The following is a 21,661-nucleotide window of genomic DNA, read 5'->3' on the forward strand; positions in this document are numbered from 1 at the left end:
CCACACTTCCGCTGGGGGCGGGGCGGTAACAGCTGCTGCGGTTAGGTTTGGACTGGGCGGGGCCCCAGTGCGCAAGCGTGCTCGGCCGGCCTCTCCTGCCCAGGTTCCCCCGCCCCGTCCCACCCCGCCCGGCAGAGGCGCGAGTGCGGCGCTGCGGCCGTTGTACCCCGGTGCTCGCCGCCGCAGCTATGGGCAACTGCTACACGGTGGGACCCAACGAGGCGCTGGTGGTGTCAGGTGAGGGGGTGGGGGCTCGTAAGGGAGGGTCGTGCTGGAGGAAGGGGTCAGCGTCGGGAGCGGGGACACCGGTGTAGGAGGGGTGTCAGGGAGAGTTGTGCTAGGGGAAGGGGCAGCACCTGGGGGGGCGGGGGCGGGGGGGGGGGGGGGGGGCGTGCTAGGAGAGGGGGGAGCGGGGGGGGGGCGGGGACGAGGAGGGGGTGCCAGGGAGGGTCGTGCTAGAGGAAGGGGCAGCAAGCAGCCCAGGGGCACTGCCAGGGGAGAATGGGCCAGCGTTGAGACAGGGATAGGATGTGGGAGGGCCCATGCATGGGTGGTGGCGGAGGAGTGAGCAGCTCGGTTGCTTGCGTTCAGGGGCAGTGCCAGGGGAAGGGGTCCCCATGAGAAGAGGGACGTCTCACCCCTACCCCCGGGTGTGGCATCGCTGATGTGTCCCTACATCAGGCTTGCTTCTTCCCTGGCAGAACATGCAAAGGGCTAAGATGCTGGGTCCGAGCTCTTCTTCCTTAAGACTACCCTGCCCCTGCCTCCCTTTTTGCCCCACACGCCACCTACCCACCCAGTGTCCGGGCGTGTGGCGGGTGGAGACCGCCTCCCTATCCTCTTCTTCCTTCCCTGCAGTGCTTGGTGTTTATCACTCCTCCCCCACTTTGGGCAGCGCCTGTGCCTTCCCTCTGACGTTTCCTGTGACCCCCCACTCTGGGAACCAGGGGTAGCAAAAAATCAAAGACACGCATGTCCCCCAAAAGGCTTTCTCTGCTCAAGGAAACCAGCGCTTTGGGGATGTTAAACAGTCCTGGCAGGTTTCCATCATCTAAGGTTTAGCCACTTGTGGCCGAGGGCGTTGGGAAGCTGGGGGAGGAGCTTTCCCCTGCAGCCAGACACCTCCCTTCTAATTATGGGAATCCCCTTCCCCCACCCCGCTACTTGGGAGGGCCCTCCCCCAGGGCTGTGGAATTGAGGGCTTCAGATAAATCTGTTACTTTTCTGAAGAGACAAAAGAAAGCTCGGGTGGAAACACTGGAGTAGCACGTATGGGCGTGTAGGCACCACCCTGCCCAAGGGGAAAGAAAGCCTAGCGAGGGATTTCCACCGAGTGGTAGTTATTTGTAATTGCTAAATGTTTGGTGTTGGTAGAGCCAGAGCAGGTGCTGAGGCAGAGGTTTTTGGGGTGGAGGTGGGCAGCTGGAAGGCCCTTCTGAGCTTTGGGGTTGTAAGGATTCTTGCCCCTTCCCTAAAGGCAGTGTGGGGTCTGGCTTCTGTCATCTCTCACCTTTCAGGTGAGGGTGGGAGAGCATCACAATCCCACTATGGCTTGGTGGGAGGGGGTCTTGTCTGGCAGACATTGCTGAGGGAAGTCTGGGCCTGGGTCTGTAGGTGTTCCCAGCGTGTGCGCGCACTATTTCTGAGAAATGTAATATTACATCTGGTGCTTTTAAACCCATGGGCCTTGGAGCCACCAAGGTGTGGACTATGGCTTTGGGCCCAGCATCGATCCCAAAATCGAAGGCTTTTTCAGTTACCAAGGAAATCCCCTCCCTGTGCTAACGGTATTGGCAGCATGACCAGAGCCTTAGGCCACAGGTACAGAGGGAGAGATATACCCCTCCTTTGAGCTGAAATGAATCCAGAGGCTCCAATCCAACCCCATCATTTTAGAGGTGAAACCTAAGAAAGTGACTTGCCCAAGGTCACACCCCTGTGTGAGAGGGGATTTGAAGCCTAACCCTCTGACCCCAAAGCTACCCCTTTCCACCAAAGCCCTCATTTTCCCTGGGTCTCTTTCCCTGTGGAGGTAAAGTTCCCAGAGCCTTGGCCCAGAGCTCTCTTTCCCATCTCTGTTGAATTTTTCGAAGGCTAAGAGATAAGATCTACTCTTCCCCAACAACAATGTGCTAGGCACTGGGGGATAAAGAGCCCCACCCCCACCCAGATGAGCAAAATTCTTTCCTGGCTCTTAAATGTCTGAGGCTAAGATCCAGCACCTCCTTCTCCTGGGGGGACGGCCGGGCAGCCTCTCACACCAGGGGTACAGGGCCTGGGTGTGGGTGGGGTGAGAATGCAGGCACTGGCCACCCCTACCCCACTCTGGTCTTGTGTCTGCTGACTTTTGGGTCTGAGCTGCCAATTAGACAGAGGCCAGGCCAAAGCATTGGGGCAGCAGCAACAGGAAGCAGGGGCTCTTGGACCTTCCTGCCCTCCCTGCCTTTGGCCTGCGGGCCCTCCACCTGGACGGGCTTGAGGAAGCCCGCTTCTCCAGCCCCCAGTCTCCACTCCCATCCCTGCTTCCCTTGGCCACCTTTTCCCACCTTCTCATGCTCTTGGTGAGCTTGCCTTTGTAACACCTTGTCTTCCCCTTCCATCTCTCCCAAGCCTTTGAAAGCAAAATGTGACCGCCCCAGGAGAGCCAAGGCCTCAGGCCATTTTCTTAGGGAGTGAGGATTTCCAGGCCGAGGAAACAAGGGGTGGGAGGATGGAAAGGTGGGTACTTCCTGGGCCTATAGAAAGGCAGAGGCAGAAGGTGGAGTTGGCTGCTCTCCAAAACTCAGCCCTGGCATCAAGCAAGTGGCAGTGTTATTAGTAGGGGCTTAGAGCAACCAGGAGGCAGAAGGGAGGGAGGGACTTATTCCAACCTGCCCTTGCCTAATGGGAGCATAGATTTGGAGCTAGTCTGCAACTCACACATGCCCCTGTGCCCAGGTCCCACAGGAAGTATAACTGTTGGACCCAGAGCCCACGTTCTTGGCTTTGTGCCTTATCACCTCCTTTATCTTGTGATATATGCCTGGGGCAGAGTTGGGGGGCGGGGCAGAGCTGGATTGGAGAGGTCATGAGTCTACTGTCTTCATTTTTAAAAAATCAGTTTATGGATGCTTTCTGACTCCAGTCCCAATGCCCTATCCACTGAACCACCTGGCTTCCTCTGCCAAGCATATAGTAGTCACTTAATAAGTGCTCGTTGGGTGACCAACCCAACTCCCTGATTTTATAGATAAAAAGAAATGTGTCCCAGAGAAGTTGAGTCATATGCCCACCATAGAACAAGTGGTCAGTGGCAGTTAGATTTGAACTCAGGTCCTTTGACTTTAAACCCAATGCTCTTTTCCACTGTACCATGGCACCTGGCCCGTGAGCGATGCTTGCTTTGGCCCCAACACGAGGAGTGATTTGTGGACCTTCCTCCGATTTCACTTCATCCTAAAGAAGATTCAGATTTCCAAGTTGGTTTCATGCTCTCAGATGCCAGCTCTTTGCCTGGCCCCCACCTGCCCTGGGTGGACCAGCCACAGACTGAGGGAGCTGAAAGGGAGTCGAGGGTCTATGTGGTCTAACTCCCTCAATGTACCCAGAGGTTAAAGACTTGTCCAAGGTCCCCAAGCCAAAATTGGAACTCAGATCCCTGTCTCCCAAGCTTCTGCCTCCTCATCTGTAAAACACGATCAGTAATGCCCTCTGTATTTCTGAGTTTTATTTTTCCTTTTGTTTTCAAGCCTCCAGCTGCTCCCAGGGCCCATGAAACCCTCTCTTGTAGAATCAGCCGGGTGGGCCAAACCAGCCCTCAGGAGGAAGGAAACGGTTTCGTCATCAGTTCTGGACAAGAAGGCCCCGAGAGTTAGCCAATTTCCCCTCCCTTGGGGCGTCTGTGGCATTACTTAGGCTTTTCTCCAGGTTCTGGTCCCCCATGAGTCTCTCTTTTCCTGTCATGATACTCTGTTACCCTCTATGTCAGTTTCCTGATTGTTCCTCAGCCGCTCCCTGGGTAGTGCCTGCTCTGTCTTACTGTCACTTTGATTCCCCCCAGCCTGCCCAGCAGTGGGACCCCGGCCCACCTGCTAGGACCGCCTCAGTCACTGTTGTTGTCTCGTTACAAAATGTTTTCCAGAACGGTTGAACAATTCCTAGTTCTGTGAGCATTTGGGTGAGCTCTGTCTTTACAGAGTCATGAGGAAAGGTCTTTTTCAATCCTAAAAGACTCTGAATGGGAGTTACTCTATTACTGTTCCCCAGCCTGGATGCTCTAATTAGCCAGATGAGTGGTGCCCTCACTAGAACCCCAGATTCCTATGGCCCCTCGACCTTGTACAGTCAATCCCCAGCATTAGGGCCACTAGGTGGCACCATAGTGCACAGAGCACTATGCACTTCCTGAAGTCAGGAAGACTTGAGTTCAAATTTGAGCTCAGACACTGACGGTTGTGTGACCCTAGGCAAGTCACTTACCCCTGTTTGCCTCAGTTTCCTCATCTGTAAAATGAACACAAGAAGGAAATGGCATACCACCCCAGTATCTTTGCCAAGAAAACCCCAAATGGGGTTGTGAGGAGTCAGTCACAACCGAAACAACTGAACAACAAAATGACATCTACTCCCCATGCTTTTGTTCCAAAGCCATTGAACATTGCTGGAGAAAGATGTGGCACCCAGCAGAATGGGTCCTCTCCTGCCAGGCAGACTCTTCACTCCCTTCATTAGCGATCGTCAACAGAACAGGTACCACAGCTGACACATTCAGTCATTACAAGCAGCCCCATCGTGCAGGTGAGGAAACGGAGGCTCAGTGACTTGGCCAGGGCCACACAGCTAGTGAGTGTTCCAGCTGGCGTTGGAACCCAGGTCTCTTCTGCCTCCACATATCCGATGCCATCTCTGTGGCTCCTTCTCGGTTTGCACAGGTCCTCCCCTCCTTTTCCTCCCCTCCTTCCTGCCTTCCATCTGTGGGTCAGTGGGTGAGTCACTTCTACCCTCTCGGATTCACTATCTTCATCTGTAAAATGGGAATAAAATACCTGTGGTGCACATGTTTTTGTTTAAAAAAAAAAAAGTACTTAAAAAACCTCACAAGCATGGTAGAAATGTGAGCTGTCCTCCCTTCCAGGCTGAGCTTATGTCACCTCTGACCACCCACCTCCTGCCATTCTGTCCAGCTGTTCTTTCACTTTCGTTTTTGTGCGCTCACTCTCACTTCCCTCCTCCCCCATCCCTTTCTCTCTCCCTCTTTCTCCCTCCCTTTCTCTCCCTCTCGTCCTCTTCTCTCTCCCTCCCTTTCTCTGTCCTTCCCTCTTCCTCCCTCTCTTTTTCTCCCTCCCTTTCCATTCCTCTCTCTCCTCCTCTCTCCCTCTCTATTCCTCTCTTTCCTCCTCTTCTCTCTGTCTCTTTCTCCCTCCCTTTCTGTCTCCCTCTCTCCTCCTCTCTCCCCCTCCCTTTCTCTCCTTCTCCATTCCTCTCCCTCCCTCTTCTTCCCTCCCTTTCTCTCCCTCTCCCTTTCTCTCTCTCCTCCTCTTCTTCTCTCTCCGTCTCCTCCCCCACACCCTGTATGTAGCTGTCACCCTTGCAGTCTTTCTCCCCAAATAGACCGTAGGCTCCTTCAAGCTGCGGTTGTGTCTTGCACATGATTGTTTCCACGTGCCCCACACACATTCAGTGCTTGCTAAACATTTGTTAATGGTGAGGATAAGGTCCAGAGGATGTCTTGGAAGTCCAGAGCCAGCATTTCTCCCCAAATGAAGGGATCGAAAAATAGGAGGAGGGACTGCATATGGACCCTAGAGAAAACTAAATAAGAGGTGGAGTAGTAGATAGAACACTAGCCCTGGAGTCAGGAGGACCTGAGTTCAAATCCAGCCTCAGACACTTAAACACTTATTAGCCAGGTGACCCTGGGCGAGTCACTTAACCCCAGTTGCCTCGGGGAGAAAAAAATAAGAGTTGCAGGTTTGGGTTTAAGGAAAATCCTCCCAACAAAGCAGACTCTTGGGGAGCAGAATGGGCCCTTCAGGCTGGCATGGGCCTCTTGGTAGTCTGAGCCAAGGCTGGGTGACCACCCGTCCAGGAGAAAGTACCTGGAGATTGAACCAGAGACAGCTTCTGTGGTCCCTTGCAGCTCCCGGATCCACTGATGGGGCCTGGCTTTCTTGCTTTTCAGGGGGCTGTTTCAGTCCAGATGCGAAGAAGTATGTGTTTGGAGGCTGGGCCTGGGCCTGGTGGTTCATCTCAGATACACAGAGGTAAGGGCCTCCAGGGGAGAGGTGAGGAGGTGCCATGAGGGAGGGCAGTTGAGAATTTCTCCTCAGTGATGAGAGCTGGTCCCTCTGGCTGAAGCTGCCCTGTGGGTAGAGATAGCATTGCCAGGTTGGCAGTGGAAGCCCTTCTACCTTTTGGGCCTGGCATCGATGGCATTCCAGAGAAATGGGAACATCCCATCAGATTACTTTAACTGTGCTCCTGTCCAGGCTGGGTGCGTGGTTGGGCGCAGGACCTACATATGGACAAGAATGGACAAGAAGAGTAGAAATCCAGGCGTCAGGGATAAACAGATTAAATATTTACATTTTTTCCAGGCTGCAATTGAAGTGTCCTGGGGGGAAGGAAGGCCTGGGGGTGGGGGGCGAGGAGGAAGAAGGTTGTGGGGAGTGTGGAGGTTAGATAGAGTGAGGATGGGGAAGGTTAGTGCTCAGGCCCGATCAGAAGAGCTCCCAGACCCAGAGACCCGGGCAACTCCGGGTGGAGGGCAGGAGATGGGCCTGATATCAGGAAGAGACCAAACAGTACCCCTGAAGGAGAGTAGCGGCTGCCACCCCCACCACCCCAACACTTCCTCTGCTCTCAGGAACGGTTACTTCCCAGAATCCTTCAGGGAAGTATCTTAACCTGAAAATCGGGGTGCTAGTGGGAAACACTGAAGGAAGAGGAGTTGAAATTTGAATCCCCTCCCTGTCCTGAGCGTCACCCCCAAGGGAAGATGGATGCCCTTTCAGAGCTGTCAGGGCGTCCGTAAAAGCACACGGCCAGAATTAGAAGCTGGTGCTGCAGGAGTCGGGGCTGAGGGGAGGTCACTGCCTCTCGAAGGCTCTGGTTTTCTGTTACCATCCCTTCTTCCTCATCTCTCTCCTTACCTCTCCACTCTACAACAAGCCTTTCTTCTTGGGTCTTGGGGTCTGCTGCACAGACTTGGCCCTACAGAACAGCAGAGAAGGCCCCCCCCCAGAGGTCTTCCCCCCAGGGAGTGACCTGCAGAGGACCTTTGTATGTCAGACCTGCCGGGCCCCTTAGACTTCGACCCCTGCATTTTATGAGAGCAGAAACCAGAGAGCTGAAGGCTCCAGGCAGGTGGTCCCAGGCCTGGGGGAGCTAAGCTCTGGTGTTCAGGCTGATGCCAGAAGCTCGTATTTGGAGGTTTCAGCCCCTTCCTGTCCCTTGGCCCGATTCCTCTCCCATTGTGACTCTGACAGGTTCATCTCTCGGGCATGGACCCACCACAGCCCACTTTCCTCTTCCCCGAGCTGACCTTAGGGGTGTTTGAGCTTAAATTCTGGCCGAGGGATTTCAACCTCCTTGTGCAAACTGGCATTAGGTGGGACTCGTCCTGGTCCAGGCGCCAGACCTCCCACCTCCCCCGGCTGCTGGCTCTGTCCCCCGCCAGCCCTTGTCCCCATCTCACTTTCTTCTCATCCCCCCCACCCCCGCCCAGCATGTTGGAAGGTGTCTCTCTCTCTGATCCATGGCTCTCCCTCCACCTCTGGCGTCTGAACTGCAGCCTTCCTCTCTCCTTTCCTCCCTCCTCCTCCTCTCCCTCACGCTCTCCTTCCTGGCTTCCAGCACAGAGCTAGCTCTGTGAGCTGTCCTTCACTGCGTCAGCTTCCAGAGAGAGGAACCTGGTGGCGGGGTTTGAACCAGGGAAGACTCCCTAAGCCGAGCCGCCGGGTGGCCCTTCTGCGGCACAATGCACGCACACGCAGGCAGGGAGGGAGGAACACCTGAGGAAGAGGGAAAGGTGGGCCACGCCAGGATCGTCGTCACCTAGAGTCCTGGAGGATGGCAGAGGGAAAACGTGGCCAGGGAGCCCCCCGTGCCAGGAGGAAAGCCACCAGCCTCTCTGAGGGGCCGGTCCTGGGATAGCGGTTTCCTTCTCTGTTATAAGCTGAGCCTTCTCCTGCTCTGGCTGCTGACCCCCATCCCACCCTCCCTCTGGCAGCCAGGCCTCCCTGTGGGGCTGCTCCCTGCTAAGCACCCCCTCATTTGTTCCCTCTTTGCTTTTCAGATGACTCCTTCTGCTTCTCCCCTCCCCCTCACCCCAGGGGCTTTCATAAGAGGAACATAAATGCAATCACTTCCAGCGACCAGCGACCCATGTTACGGGCATGGGCCGCCAGCTGCCTCCCACCAAGCCATGCAATCCCCGGATTGTTCTTGCTTGGCCAGGGCGTGCCCAATATAATTCGCTGAAGCCACTCCGGTTTCCTAACCCTGTTTTGTCAACATTCAGATGAGGCTTTTGTCCCCTGAGCTATAAACACCTGAGCAGCCCTGGAGCTGGCCAAGAACAGGCCAGGCAGTATTTACTGTGAATAACCCCCTGGGTAGGCTATCCCTCTGGGCATAATTGCCTGGAAATTGGGTTGTTTTTTGTTATTTAAAAAAAAAAACCCTCAGATTTTAAATTTTAAAGAAACGTGCCATGTGTGCTGCCAAGCAGATTTCCCACAGGGGGGCCCCCACCCCCAATTGGGGAAAGGGAGCTTTCTGGTCTTTGGCAGGGGGTGAAGTGAACTCCCTCAGACTGGCAAGCAAGCTTTAGCCAGTGCCGCACAGAGCCATGAGTGCCAGGTCAGATTTCTCAAGTCCTGGCCCCCCCCCCCCCCATCTCCATCCTCAAAGTCATTGGGAGGGGGTGCTCTTCCGGCAGAACCACACCCGCATCTAAAGGCCTGAGCTTGCAGATGACTGGGGTAGGGGGAAAGGGGTGAATGAGGTGTAGGGTGACCGGCCCCACTCTGGGCATGGAAGATCAGTGCCTGTCTGGTAACCACTGTATGTATTTGCTGTGTCCCCTTCCCCTTTCCTCCTCCTCTTCCTCTCCTCAACCCCCCATCCCTGGCTGCCGCTCAGACTGACTCTGGAGGTTATGACCATCCTGTGTCGATGTGAGAATATTGAGACGTCGGAGGGGGTCCCGCTATTCGTAACAGGGGTTGCACAGGTAATAACCCACCTGCTTCCTCCATCTGTGTCTAATCTTTCCTTTTGCCCCAGTGGGGCCTGGCAGACAGCAGCTAGAGGACCAGATCTTGCAAGTGGGACCCTTTCGGTGTGGCGTTTCCAGCCCCCAACCCATGCCACCCCCCCACCCCCGCTTTGGTCGTGTAGCTGGCTTCAGCTGAGACATCTGTGTCGCCTCTCCCCACCCCCACCCCCAAGTGGCTCTCCAGACCCTGCACTCCCCCACCTTGGGGCCAAGTCAGAAAGAGAGCCGGAGATGCTGAGGACTGTGTCCTGACCAGCACGATGGGCCCTTCTGATGGACCTCGATAAGGGCGGTTGGGGGAAGGGGTTGTTTAGGGATGGGGAGCAGTGAATGCAGCTGCAGTCAGCCCCAAGCTCTCTGTGAGTCTCTCCTGACAGCAACCCACCTTGGCCTCTGCTGCCTACGCGGCTCCCCGGCTCCCCTTTCCACCTGCCACGCTCCCTCAAATGGTATAGTCTGCCCGCCTGTGTGAAGAGGAGAGATTAAAGCCTGTGCAGATGAGAGGTGCCTGCCTGGAATCCGGGGCACACCTGGGGGAGCCCCCCAGGGACAGAGCAAGGGTCCAGATGAGCCCCATTCCAAGTCCTGCAGGATGAGCCCAGCCCTGCCAGCAGCTTCAGGGCCAGGAGCCAGAGTAGGAGCAGTGCCTTCCCACCCACCACCCACCCCTTCTCTCAGGGAAACCGAGTCCCAGGTCACCACCACACTGATCATTTCACTCACTCGCTTTCAAAGCACCCTTTAAGACAGCTCTTCCGGAGCAAAGCTCTGGCCCGGGACTCAGGGAGCCTCGGCACATTCACAAACTCAGTGGGTGACTTTGGATGATTGACTTCTGCTGAATGGGCCTCAGTCTTCTCAGTGTGAAATGGGGAGAATAAACTCCCTTTGCCTCACAGGAATCCTGGGAGTGCAGATGAAAGGAGGTGTAGGCATGCTTTACAAAAGAGGTATTCTAGAAACCTAAGGTTTATTATTAGGATTATTTTGCTCTTAAAACCTAGGTGGATCTGGCCTGGCCTCATCCTAACGAATTGCTCTTACTGGCCGGAGTCTATTAGTTATCTGTTGTGGAAATTGAGATTAGGATCTTCTGGTGAGTAGCTAGAAGTCCTGCTTTCTGTATTGTTGCCAAAACAGGACAGAGCCTCCATTCCATTATTGTTAGTAATAATTTAAAACAATAACAAGACAGTCTGCGAGAGACCTTGAAGGCATGTCCTCCGTCACCCTGCCCCTGGGCCCAGCCCTGCCTCCCCTACCCTTCCGACTGGCAGGGAGACGTCTTTCTTTTCTCTGAAACATCTCCCCTCTACCCTGCCTTGGCATCTGATCTCTGTTTCTCCTGTTGCCTCTGACTCCACGGAGATCTGAGGGGGTCCGTCAATGGGAAGGAGCGTCACGTGGCGTCTCTTGTGGGGGACGCCTTCCCATCACCCTGGCTCTTCTTGCCTCTCCGCCTTTCTCCCTCTCATCTTTAGTCTCCCCTGTCTCCTTCCCTGCTGCCTGCAGACATGCCCTGGGCTCCCCCTCCTTTGGCCCTGCGAGCCCTTGTCCTGTACTTCTCCCTTCTCAGCTAAATCACTGAGAAAGCTGGATTCACTTCCTCTTCTGTCACTGGCTCCCAGCAGCCGGGGCTCTGGCCTCGTCATTCAAATGAAACCAGCATCTGCAAAGTTACTGGTGACCTCCTGATTAGAAATCCTGCTTATGTTTTGATTTGATCTCATTATCAATTGTATTATTAGTATATTATTGCTATTAACAGAGTCTGTAGTTTATTATTAACATATTATATGTTAACGTAATTATTTTGTTTGGTTTATTTAATGTTTTTATTTCAAGTATCGTTATATTACCAATATTGATACATTAGTATGTTATTAATACATTATTGTATATTAATGATAAATTAATGTGGTGGTTGTTTTATTAGATTTGTTTAATGCTTTTAATTTTTTTCTCAGTTACATGTAAAAACAATTTTGAACATTTGTTTTTCATAATTTTTGAGTTCCAAATTCTCTCCCTCCCCTCCCCTGTCCTTGAAAGGGCAGATAATCTGTTAGAGAGTAGGCCCGTGCAGTCGTGCTAATTCCAGGCCTGATGGCCTTTGCTCAGTCCTCTTCCGTGTTGAGCTGTCTGCAGTACCCAGCATCGTGATCACCCTCTTCTCCTGTCCAGCTTTTCCTGACCCTGCTCTTCCCCGGCTCTCCTCCTCCCTCTCTGACTATTCCTTCACTGCATCCTCATCCCCCCACCCCACGAATGTCCCCCCAGGTTCTCTTAGCTCCTCTTCTGCTTTTGCCCAGTACTGTCTCCCTTGGTGACTTCTTCAGCCAAACCCATGCGTTCAACAGCCACGTCTTTTCAGATGATTCCCACGTCTCTGTGTCGAGCCCTAGTGTCTCTCCTGAATCCCAGTTCCCCTTCACCAACTGGTTTTTGGACACCTTGGGCTAAATGTCCCACAGACATTTCTTTCTTTGTTTCTTTTTTCCTTTTTTTTTTTTTTTTTTTGGAGGCGATCAGGGTTAAGTGACTTGCCCAGAGTCACACAGCCAGTAAGTGTCTGAGGCCAGATTTGAACTCAGGTCCCCCTGATTCCAGGGCTGGTGCTGTGGTCACTGCCCCACCATAGGCACTTCAGACTCTGCATGCCCAGAACAGAGCTCATCATCCCCCCATCTCATCTGAACTCCCCTTTTCCTGGCAGACGCGTCCCCTCGTCATCTTGCCCTCCTCACTCCCATTCCCTCCATCTGGCCAGTCCCTTGTCAGCTTCACGGCCTCTCTGCCCTCATGAGGGCACAGCCCTCACTCAGGCCCCCCATACCTCTGCCCCAGCCTTCTGTTCTGTGTCCCTGCTTGACGTCCCTCCTCTCTCTGACCTGTCCTCCACAGAGCCTCCTGTTATGTTCCACTGACTCCCTGGGACCTGTAGGGTCAGTTTTTATATGAATTCCTCTGTTTGCCTTTTAAAGCCCTTAATAACTCAGTCCCTTTCCAGTCTTTTTACCTCAGACTCTGCTCCACATACTCCATGATCTCGCTACGCTGGCCTCCTTATGGTTCTTGAACCCAGCACTCCATCTCTAGCCTCCAAGCCTTTGCTTGGGCTGATCTAGATGCCTGAATGTCCGTCGCCTCTCAGTTTCCCTGGCTCCCTTCTGCAGGAGACCTCTTGGATTGCCTTCCATGAAATCTGGGGCTGTCTTGTATGTTCCTGGTTATTACATCCTCTCTCCCCTGTTAGACGGAGCTAACAACGAGCCCCTTGAGGACAGGGACCGGTTTTGCCTTTCTTGGCCTCCTCAGTGCCTAGCATTGTGCCTGCCACATACAGAGCAAATGCTCCGTCCCTTTTGGTCACAAGGCCGGACACCTCAGCGCAAACTCCCCCCATTGCAGTAAAGTCCTCAGTGTCTGATTGAGGACTAATGAAGGAGAGGGAGGGCAGATGTCCCAAAAGAGCCCATCGGCCAGTCCCCTCCTTCCAGGCAAGAGCGCAGGCTCGGCTCCTCCCCAGCAGCCCTTGACCCTTCTTCGGTGTAAAGCCGTAGCCACCAGTGACATGACAGCGCTCACTGACCTCTGTGGTGTCCCAGACTGCCAAAGCCATCTCTCGGCCCCACCCCCACCCCCGCTGTCCCCGGGTTGGGGCCTGGGAAGCCCCTTTGAGCCCAGAGACCCTCAGTGAACCTGGTAGAGAAGACCCCGCTTATTTTGTGGGTGTGTTCCAACCTTAGAGACAGCTGGAGGTCAGAAGCGCCCTCCCTTCCTTCATTTCTGTGTCCTAAATGAAACCCACGCTCAGGGCCAGAGGAATTTGAGCAGGGGCCAGAGCCAAGATGCCAGGCTCTTGAGGGGAGAGGGGAGGTGTCTTTGCATCCAGATTCTGCAAGAGTGAGTGACATCTTGTGTTGGTTGGGGTCCCTAGTTATACCATCCCTCCCCCTCTCAAAAAAAAAAAAAAAAACAGTCTAGGAATAGAGTTCTGGGCTGGAAGCTTGGCTAAGTCATCCACCCTGTATAAATGCAGTATTGGATGGGGCACAGAGCATAGTTATGCAACATGACAAGAATTCCTTGAACACATGTGCATCAGGCACTGTGCTAGGTGCTAGCTATCCAAAGGCAAAAGCAAAATGTTCCCTCAAAGAACTTACATTCTACTGGAGGAAAACAACTTTTATGCAAAGAATTATGTCCGGAGTAAATGCAAGAGTAGATTATTGTGGGGTGGAGGGACTCGGGAAAGGGTTTAGCTGGAAGGGGGCACCTAAGCCAGCTCTGAAGGAAGGTCGGTGTTTGAAGAGGGAGGGCCCTGTAAGCATGAGGCTCCGCCTGTGCAAAGGCCTGGTGATGGGAACTGAGCTGCCTAGTTAAGATCAGTTAGTCTCAATGACTCCTCTCTCACCTTGGTCAGAGGAACAGAATCAGGATTACCGCAGGAAGGGGAAGCCGCCGGCGATCGGGATGATTTGGGGACGTTGAGTTGCACAGGAGGAGAGATTGGTCAGACTGACCCCTAATTCTCTGGGGTCTTAGCAGTTTCCCTTCCACGAAGCTCTCCGGGTATGTTGTCGTTCACACGTCTCTTCACGTTCCGTACCCGGCCACCCCGCGGTGCCAGGAACATCAGCTACCGTCTGTGCATCATCTCTCACATCCCAGAGCTAGGGCAGGAGGCATTTCGTCCCCAGGCTCTCTGAGAGGCTCTAGCTCGGTTACCAAGCATTTACTATCCCTCAGAAGTTAATGATCTCTTGTGACTACTTCTGTAAGAATCTTTTCAATGGGGCTGTTTCCATGGGATGCAGTCCCCAAGTATCTTGGTTATGCCTCTTTCCTGTGTGACTTGAGGCAGGAACCCCAACATCTAAGCTCCCAAGCAGCCCAGCTGAAGCCCAGAAGCCCCTCTGGCCCACCCCCCTCCTCTTCAGAGACTTTGCCTCCATGGTGCCAACCGTGCTCTGTGAAGCTCCAAAGTGCCTGGGCCCTGTCTGCCCTTGCTCTCTAGGCCTAGGCCCCCCAGGCCACCACCAGCCTGCCGTGGCCTGAGCACTTAATCTGTCTCTGCTCAGTTAGCTGAACCCTGAGGTTCGTGCCCTGGAATGGACAAAGCGCCTCAGAGCTCTCCAATCCAGCAAACGTTACGCTTTTCCTGCCCTTTACACCATCCCTAGCACAGCTCTTCTTTCCCACGGTCTTCCATTTGGGCTAATCTGAGTAAGAATGGAGAGCGGTGCCCATACTTGTGGGACAGGCCAAGAATCCGGCCTGTTTGCATTCTCTTTCCTGACACCTGTTCCGCATCCCACCTTCATCCCCTGATTGCTTTGGCCCCGAGATCTCAGACGTTCAGCCCAGCCCGGGGTGCCTGCCTGCCCACTCCATGACCCTTGCGCCCAGCCGGAGTGACCAAGGCTGCTGGAGCTTCCCCCAGCCACCCTCAGAGCTCTCGCTCTCAGACACATGCACATGTCTTACGTTTCTTGACAGGATTTCACTAGAGATAATGACGTTGCAGCCCCGTTGCGAGGACGTAGAGACGGCCGAGGGGGTAGCTTTAACTGTGACGGGTGTCGCCCAGGTATAGTAACTCTGGGTATAGCCTCTGGGGCTGGGGGGAGGGGGAGAGAGGACAGGAGCCGGCCTGCTCCGTTGCTGGGCAATTGGAGACGTTCTCTCCACAACTACCCCCTCCCCAGTGGGGACTCAGGAACCCAGGTGAGGGGCCTTCTTGCCCCAGTCACTCTCCAGGGCCTGGCTTTAACCTCTCCTGCTTTGCCATCTCCATCCTGAGTCAGAGCTAATCACACCCACCTTCTTTCCTCAGGCTGGCTGTTTCAGCCATCCCCTCCCCAGAGGCCTCTGCTATTCTAACCTCCAGGTGTTTGTAGGTATTGGTGGCTGCTGGATCAGGCTGCCCACGAGTCCTCATCCCTCCTGGGCTCAGAGAAAGGGCCTAAGTTCACTGGGAAATGGAGGGGACTGGATTAAGACCCTAAGAGAATAATCAGTGAGAAGAGAGAATGTGTCTTACACTTGCGCACACGCGCATGCACACACACACACATACACACACACGCTCACTCACACACTTTCTCTGGCTGTGTTCCCTGATCTACTGAGACAGTCTTTCTCTGCCTTTCTCTGTCTCTGCCTCCTTGGGTGTCAGTATCTTTCCTAGTATCCAGAAAGTCCTGCTCGTTGGGGAGGCAAGAGCCAAGGTGCAGATATAGGGGCTTGGTGGGGGGGATGGAGCAGGGCCCCCGGGCAGTTCCTGGGAGTGCAGGGATGCAGGTCAGCTGGAATCAGACCGCCAGGACTGCGGCATGGGCAGTGGAGCGCTGGGACTTCAGCTGAGACCTGCACACTGCAGACACGGGCATACACAGAAGGTCCTCTGCACTCTTGGCCATCGAAACCCGGGCCAAACTTCCCCATTTGTGGAGTGTGGTCTCAGGTGGTAGGGAGGGAACAGAAGCAGTCTCTGATGGTCAAGGAGCCACACCTGAGACCAGGCAGGGGGCAGGGGGCAGGGGGCAGGGGGCGAGGGGTGGCAGAGCCATCCCCCTGGGCCCCAGGGCCCAGGGCGAGGGAAGCAGACAGCTGCCCCGCCTTTTTATTTTTTTAAACAACACTTTGCTCCTGCTAATTGTCTCCTGGGCTTCTTCCTTCTCTGCAGGTTAAAATCATGACTGAGAATGAGCTGTTAGCTGTGGCCTGCGAACAGTTCCTGGGGAAAAATGTCCATGACATCAAGAATGTGGTCCTGCAGACCCTCGAGGGCCACCTGCGGTCCATCCTAGGTGGGGTGTAGTTCCTGCCCAGGCCCTTTGCCCCACCCCTTCCCTCCTTAGCCCCAAATCCCAACATTGCCCAGTTGGACTAGACCTCAGAGGTCATCTGGTCTAACCTGTACCTGAACAGGAATTCCCCGCCCAAATCCTTGACTGGTGGTAATCTGGCCTCCTCTTTGAAGACCTGCAGGTAGGCGGGCCCCACTAGCTTCTGAGAGAGCCCATTTTCATTTTGAGACAGTTCTGAGCGTTAGGAAGCAGCTGGGAGCCCAGTGGATAAAGCGCCAGACCTAGAGTTGGGAGGACCTGAGTTCAAATCTGGTCTCAGATACTAGCTGTGTGACCCTGGCCAAGTCACTTCACCCCATTTGCCTCAGTTTCCTCATCTGTCAAATGAGCTGAAAGGGACAGCTAGGTGGTGCAGTGGATAGAGCACCGGCCCTGAAGTCAGGAGGACCTGCATTCAAATCCGGCCTCAGACCAGACATTTGACACTTACTAGCTGTGTGACCCTGGGCAAGTCATTTAACCCCAATTGCCGGAAAAAAAAAAGAAGAAGAAGAAGAAAGAAAGGAAGAAAAGAGAATGAGCTGGAGAAGGAAAAGGAAACCCACTCCACTATCTTTGCCACGGATGGCATGGGTGTGCTGTGGCCCATAAGGTCAAGAAGAGTCTGATATGACTGAAAATGGCAAAGTGTCAGGAAGTCCTTGCGTGTGTCAAGCCCTGATCTGTGACTCCCACACCTGCTGCAGCTCCCTTTTCCCCATCCCCCCCTCCATGGAGACACGTCTGTCCCCCTGGTGCAGGGAAGGACAGAGCCCCAGGGCCAGTTTGGCCGTGAAGTCCAGTTGTGGAGGCTGAGGCTTGGGCCCCTGGCTGGGAACCCCGTGAAAAATCTGGGGCTGGAGTGGGAAGTCCTTCAGTTGAGATAGATGTTACTGTATACGTATATCGGTCTAGGAAATGCACCCAGACTGTAAGAAACACCAGTATTTTAAACTGAAAGATCTAAGAGAATGGAGAAGAAAAAAGCAATCCCCAACTCTAACCCTACCTCCAACATTTTGGAAACATCACAGGATCCCACACTTACAGCTGGACGGCTAGTTAAATTCCCTCAGTTGACAGATGGGAAGAATGAGACCTCTTAGAAGGATTAAGTGATTTGCCCAAGATCACACAGGTAGCAAGGAGCAGAGCTGAGATTCAAACCCAGGTCCTTGTGACTCTGAATTCAGGGATCATTCCACTGGACCACAACAGCTGCAGGGAAATGAGGATGTGCCCAAGGTTTTAAGGGGGCCCCCCTCACTCCATCTCCTCCCCGACCAGCATGTTCATACTCCTATCCCTCTTGAACAATCAGAAAATTGATTTGTACGGGGAGTAGTTTGACAGAACAGTCAGGATGGAGGGAGGAGACAGCGTGGGAGGAGCACTGGAGGCCGGGGTATATGCAGCTGCGTAGCGCTTGTCTGAAGGATCCAGCCGATTCTCGTTTTCTTTATCTGTAAAAGGGGCCAATAGGACACAGTAGCAGGGAGAGGGGCCTGGGCCCCCCTACGTGGAGCAGACCTAGGGAGAGTCGACTTGACCCCTGGATGGCTGGTTCAGGGGAAGGTGGATCTAAAGAGACTGAATTAAGAACGCTCAGGACAGGTCAGGCAGTGAGGTGCAGAGCAGCCAGATTCCTCTGCCCTAGTCCGTGTGTTCTCCAGGCTCGGGGAGTAAGGGTCTGATCCAGGCCCTGCCTGCCTTTGCCCCCGACAGGGACCCTGACGGTGGAGCAGATCTACCAGGACCGGGACCAGTTTGCCAAGCTGGTGAGGGAGGTGGCCGCTCCCGATGTGGGTCGCATGGGCATTGAGATCCTTAGCTTCACCATCAAGGTATGGTCCTAGCCAGTGAGGGTGGGGCTCTCAGCCCAGAGCTCCCGGGCAGACCGACGGGGCCCCATGGCCTTCTCTCTGTCCTCTTGGGGCTGACTTTTCTTCCTTAAACTCCCACAGGATGTGTATGATAAAGTGAATTACCTGAGCTCCCTGGGTAAGTCCCAGACTGCCCAGGTCCAGAGAGACGCTGACATTGGAGTGGCCGAGGCGGAGCGAGACGCGGGCATCAGGGTAAGGGGGGTCCTGGCCCGGGAGGAGGCGTGGCCCCTCCTGGGGCCGAGGGCTTCCTGCCACCCCCAAGCCCAGGCACCCAGCCAGACTCCTCTGCCCCCAGGAAGCCGAGTGCAAGAAGGAGATGCTAGACATGAAGTTCCTGGCGGACACGTACATCGCCGATTCCAAACGCTCCTTCGAGCTGAAGAAGTCAGCCTTCACCGAGGAAGTCAACATCAAGGTGAGGGAGAGAGAAGGGCAGGGGCGGGGAGGGGCGTGCGCAGCCTGGACCGGAGAAGACAAGGCTCCAGTGCCTTCTCCTCTGGCAGACGGCCGAGGCCCAGCTGGCCTACGAGCTGCAGGCTGCCAAGGAGCAGCAGAAAATCCGGCAGGAGGAGCTGGAGATCGAGGTGGTGCAGAGAAAGAAACAGATTGATGTGGAGGAGCAGGAGATACTCCGGACCGCCAAGGAGCTGGTGTCCACCATCCACCAGCCCTCGGAGGCTGAGGCCCACCGCATCCAGCAGATCGCCGAGGGAGAGAAGTAAGGCTGGGAGGGAAGTGAGGGCCAGTGTCCCGTGCTAAGCACGAGGGGCAGAGGGGAGGGGGGACCCCGTGAGATCTGGCTCCCAAGACCAGCTGGGAGCCGCTGTCCCCCGATCTGAGCCCAACTGTGCAGTAAAGGGAGGGGGCGACGGGCCTGGAGTGAGTGGGGAGTGGGGAATCTGGAGGTGCGGTTCTCCAGCACTTACTGTGTGCTAAGCACTGAAGAGACACATGGAAAAAGAACAGTCCCTGCTCCTGAGGGGCTTGTGTCCTGGGTCGTGGGGTGCAGCAGCAGAGCCAGGCTGGGCTCTGACCGCCTCCTGGCCTGCCCCTCCCCCCAGGGTGAAGAAGGTCCTCCTGGCCCAGGCAGAAGCGGAGAAGATTCGGAAGATAGGGGAGGCAGAAGCCATGGTGATCGAAGCCCTGGGCAAGGCTGAGGCGGAGCGGATGAAGCTCAAGGCCGAGGCCTACCAGCAGTATGGACAGGCCGCTAAGCTGTCCCTCGTGCTCGATGCCCTCCCCTCGGTAAGAGCGCCCCTCCAGCAGCTCTTAGGACACGCAGGCTGGGGGTGGGGGCGGCCTGGAGGACCCCGAAAATGGCCTAGGGCTGCTGGCCGCCTGTGGAGAAAGCTCAGTGTGTCCTGATGGGGAGCAGCCAACGTCCAGGGACAGCACCCCCAGGTCCCGCCTGGACCAGGTCCCAGAGTGCTGCTCACTGCCCCCTGTTTGACACACCATCCTCCCGCCATCTTGGACCTCCCGTCTCTGCGAAGACGATTGCCGGTGCCCCGTCCCCAGTCCGGCGGGGAGCAGGGGAACTGGGGGCGCTTCCGCGCAGTCCCTGCCCGGGATGGAGCCCAGAAACGAAGGGGTCCCCCCCATTCTAACCCCGACCCTCCTGGCCTAGATCGCTGCCAAAGTGGCTGCCCCGCTGACCAAAGTTGACGAAGTTGTGGTGCTCAGTGGCGACAACAGCAAAGTCACAAACGAGGTGACTCGCCTGCTCGCGGAGCTGCCGGCCTCCGTTCACGCCCTCACTGGGGTAGACCTGTCCAAGGTGAGGCTGGGCCCCTGACCATGGGAGGGTGGGGTGGGGTGGAAGGGTGGCCTCTCTGCAGCGCCCTCATTCTCTCCTCTCCCTGCAGATCCCTCTGATCCAGAAGGCGGCTGGGACCCAGGGCTGAGGAGGCCTCATCCAGCCCCCCGCCCTCCGACACGGGTTTTCCTACCCCGGGACAATGGAAGTTTTACTGACTCTGGTGCCTGATTTTGTGGGGGCCAGGAGTGCGGCCAAGCCCCGTGCATCCCCATCAGTCTGTCTTGTCATCCTCTGCCTCCTTTCTTCTTCTGTCCTCTTCGCCTGTCTCTTCTCCTCCCGTTCCTTGTCTCTTGTGTTTGTGTGTGTGCGTACTCTTTCCTCACTTCCACCAATCATAGTTTAAGCTAAGGATGTTTGCAATCACTGTTTGTCTCTGGGGAGCGGCCTTGCTGCTCCCCACAATCCTGGTGCCTTGAAGTTCCTTGGCCGTCCATTTGTCCACCCTGCGGCACTCGCCGGAGCGCAGTGCACAAGAGGAGGGTGGCCTGGGGCAGGGAGGCCTTGAGTTGTTCTGCCCTGCTCCTGGGAAGCCAAGGTCTCTTGAGCTTCTGGGCCAGAGAGGTCACCTGGCCTCGTACCCTCACACTCCAGCCAGACTCCAGGGCAGGGAGCACAGGGGAGCACTGGCTTGGGGCACCTGCTGCTTTGTAAAGGCTCTTCTGACTCACCTGTCAAATCACATCTTTCTACAATCTCTCCCCTCCCCAGGAAGACAGTGGAGATGCCTTTTGTTTCTCCAGCTGCCAGAATCCATTATTGGGTGTGGGTTGTTGGGAGGCCAAAGGGAGGGTCAGGCCACCCCCTGTCCTCTGCCGGGGCTTCACCTTGCCCGGTACTGTACCAACAGGAGGAGGAGGCTGCTGGGCCGATGTGCGTGTCCCTCCCTCCTAACTCAGGGTTGCCTCCTGCTTGGGCATGACCGGGGGGGCAGGGAGTGGGCAGAAGGAGAAGGTTCCCTACTGGCTGAAGGTGCAAGTTTACCCAGTTCAGCTCACGCACTCGGCCAGGCTAAGCCCAGGACTGCCTGCCCAGGGAAGGGCCATGGGAGAGGGGAGCTGGCTAAGCTCCTGCCCCTTTGTCATGGGTGGTCTGCATCCCGGTGGGTGGATGGATATTTGCCACCACTGGCCAGATTGCGGGGTTGCTGGGCCCTCGGTGCTGCCCTTTGCCCAGGCCTCCACGTTCCTCATGCCACCTTACTCTTTAACCCTTCCATGGGACATGTCGCAGGCTCCACATTCTTGTTTGTTCTGCTCAATGCTCAGGAGCCTGTCCTAGAAAATCCATGAAGTTCCTCCCAGCTTGTATGTTCTGAGAGCTGCCGACGGGGCAAGGAGCTCAACCTTCCTCTTCCTAGTTTGTCTGCAAATCCCAGGGGGCCATCGCTCTCAGCCAAAAGAGAGAAAGTGGAGAGACAGTTGGCCAGAGGCTGGGCCAGGTGTATCCTCGAGTGTTAAGGTGTGGACTGAGCTGAGGAGGGCACCAGCTGGGAGCATGGAAGAAACTGCCTAGGGCATGGGGTGCTGTGGGCATCCCATCTGGGCACAGGCTCAACCCTACGTGGCAAGGTTCCTGCTACTCCCTGAGGCTGCCCAGGCTGCTGGCCTATGTCGCTGTCTCTGCATGTGAATGCTGCATGTCTGGCCTGGGCCCTGCCACCTTCCTCTGCTATAATAAAGACTCCTTGCACCCGATTGGCTACACTGTGTCTTCAGTGCAGCAAGGGATGGAAAAGGGGCTGGGTCAGGTGAAGCTTCTATTGCTGTTTCCCACTGTGTCCACCAGAGGGCAAGAGCATGTTAGAAATGTCAGTTACCCCTGACTAGAGAAGGAAGGTCGG

At 55.4% G+C, this 21,661-nt stretch overlaps 1 protein-coding gene across 6 annotated transcripts; it reads left to right on the forward strand.

Annotated features, from left to right (window-relative positions):
- Window positions 1-136: 136 nt before the first annotated feature.
- FLOT2 (flotillin 2) lies at window positions 137-21,515 on the forward strand. Of its 6 annotated transcripts, none has more exons than XM_027861821.1 (11): window positions 137-237; window positions 6,161-6,242; window positions 9,124-9,214; window positions 15,954-16,077; window positions 17,842-17,960; window positions 18,081-18,194; window positions 18,298-18,417; window positions 18,506-18,720; window positions 19,064-19,247; window positions 19,630-19,779; window positions 19,868-21,515. In XM_027861821.1, exons 1-11 carry the CDS (start codon window positions 189-191, stop codon window positions 19,904-19,906), a joined length of 1,287 nt encoding a protein of 428 aa, XP_027717622.1. In that variant the 5' UTR covers window positions 137-188; the 3' UTR covers window positions 19,907-21,515. The 6 variants fall into 6 exon arrangements, with proteins under 6 accessions (XP_027717622.1, XP_027717621.1, XP_027717623.1 ...); XM_027861820.1 differs by lacking the exon at window positions 9,124-9,214 and adding an exon at window positions 14,765-14,855; XM_027861822.1 differs by lacking the exons at window positions 137-237; window positions 9,124-9,214 and adding exons at window positions 13,689-13,837; window positions 14,765-14,855 and having other exon boundaries at window positions 6,158-6,242.
- The last annotated feature ends 146 nt before the right edge of the window (window positions 21,516-21,661 follow it).

The sequence above is a fragment of the Vombatus ursinus genome, unplaced genomic scaffold (genome assembly GCF_900497805.2).
Source record: "Vombatus ursinus unplaced genomic scaffold, bare-nosed wombat genome assembly UNPS02014768.1, whole genome shotgun sequence".
In the NCBI taxonomy this organism is placed as follows: domain Eukaryota; kingdom Metazoa; phylum Chordata; class Mammalia; order Diprotodontia; family Vombatidae; genus Vombatus; species Vombatus ursinus.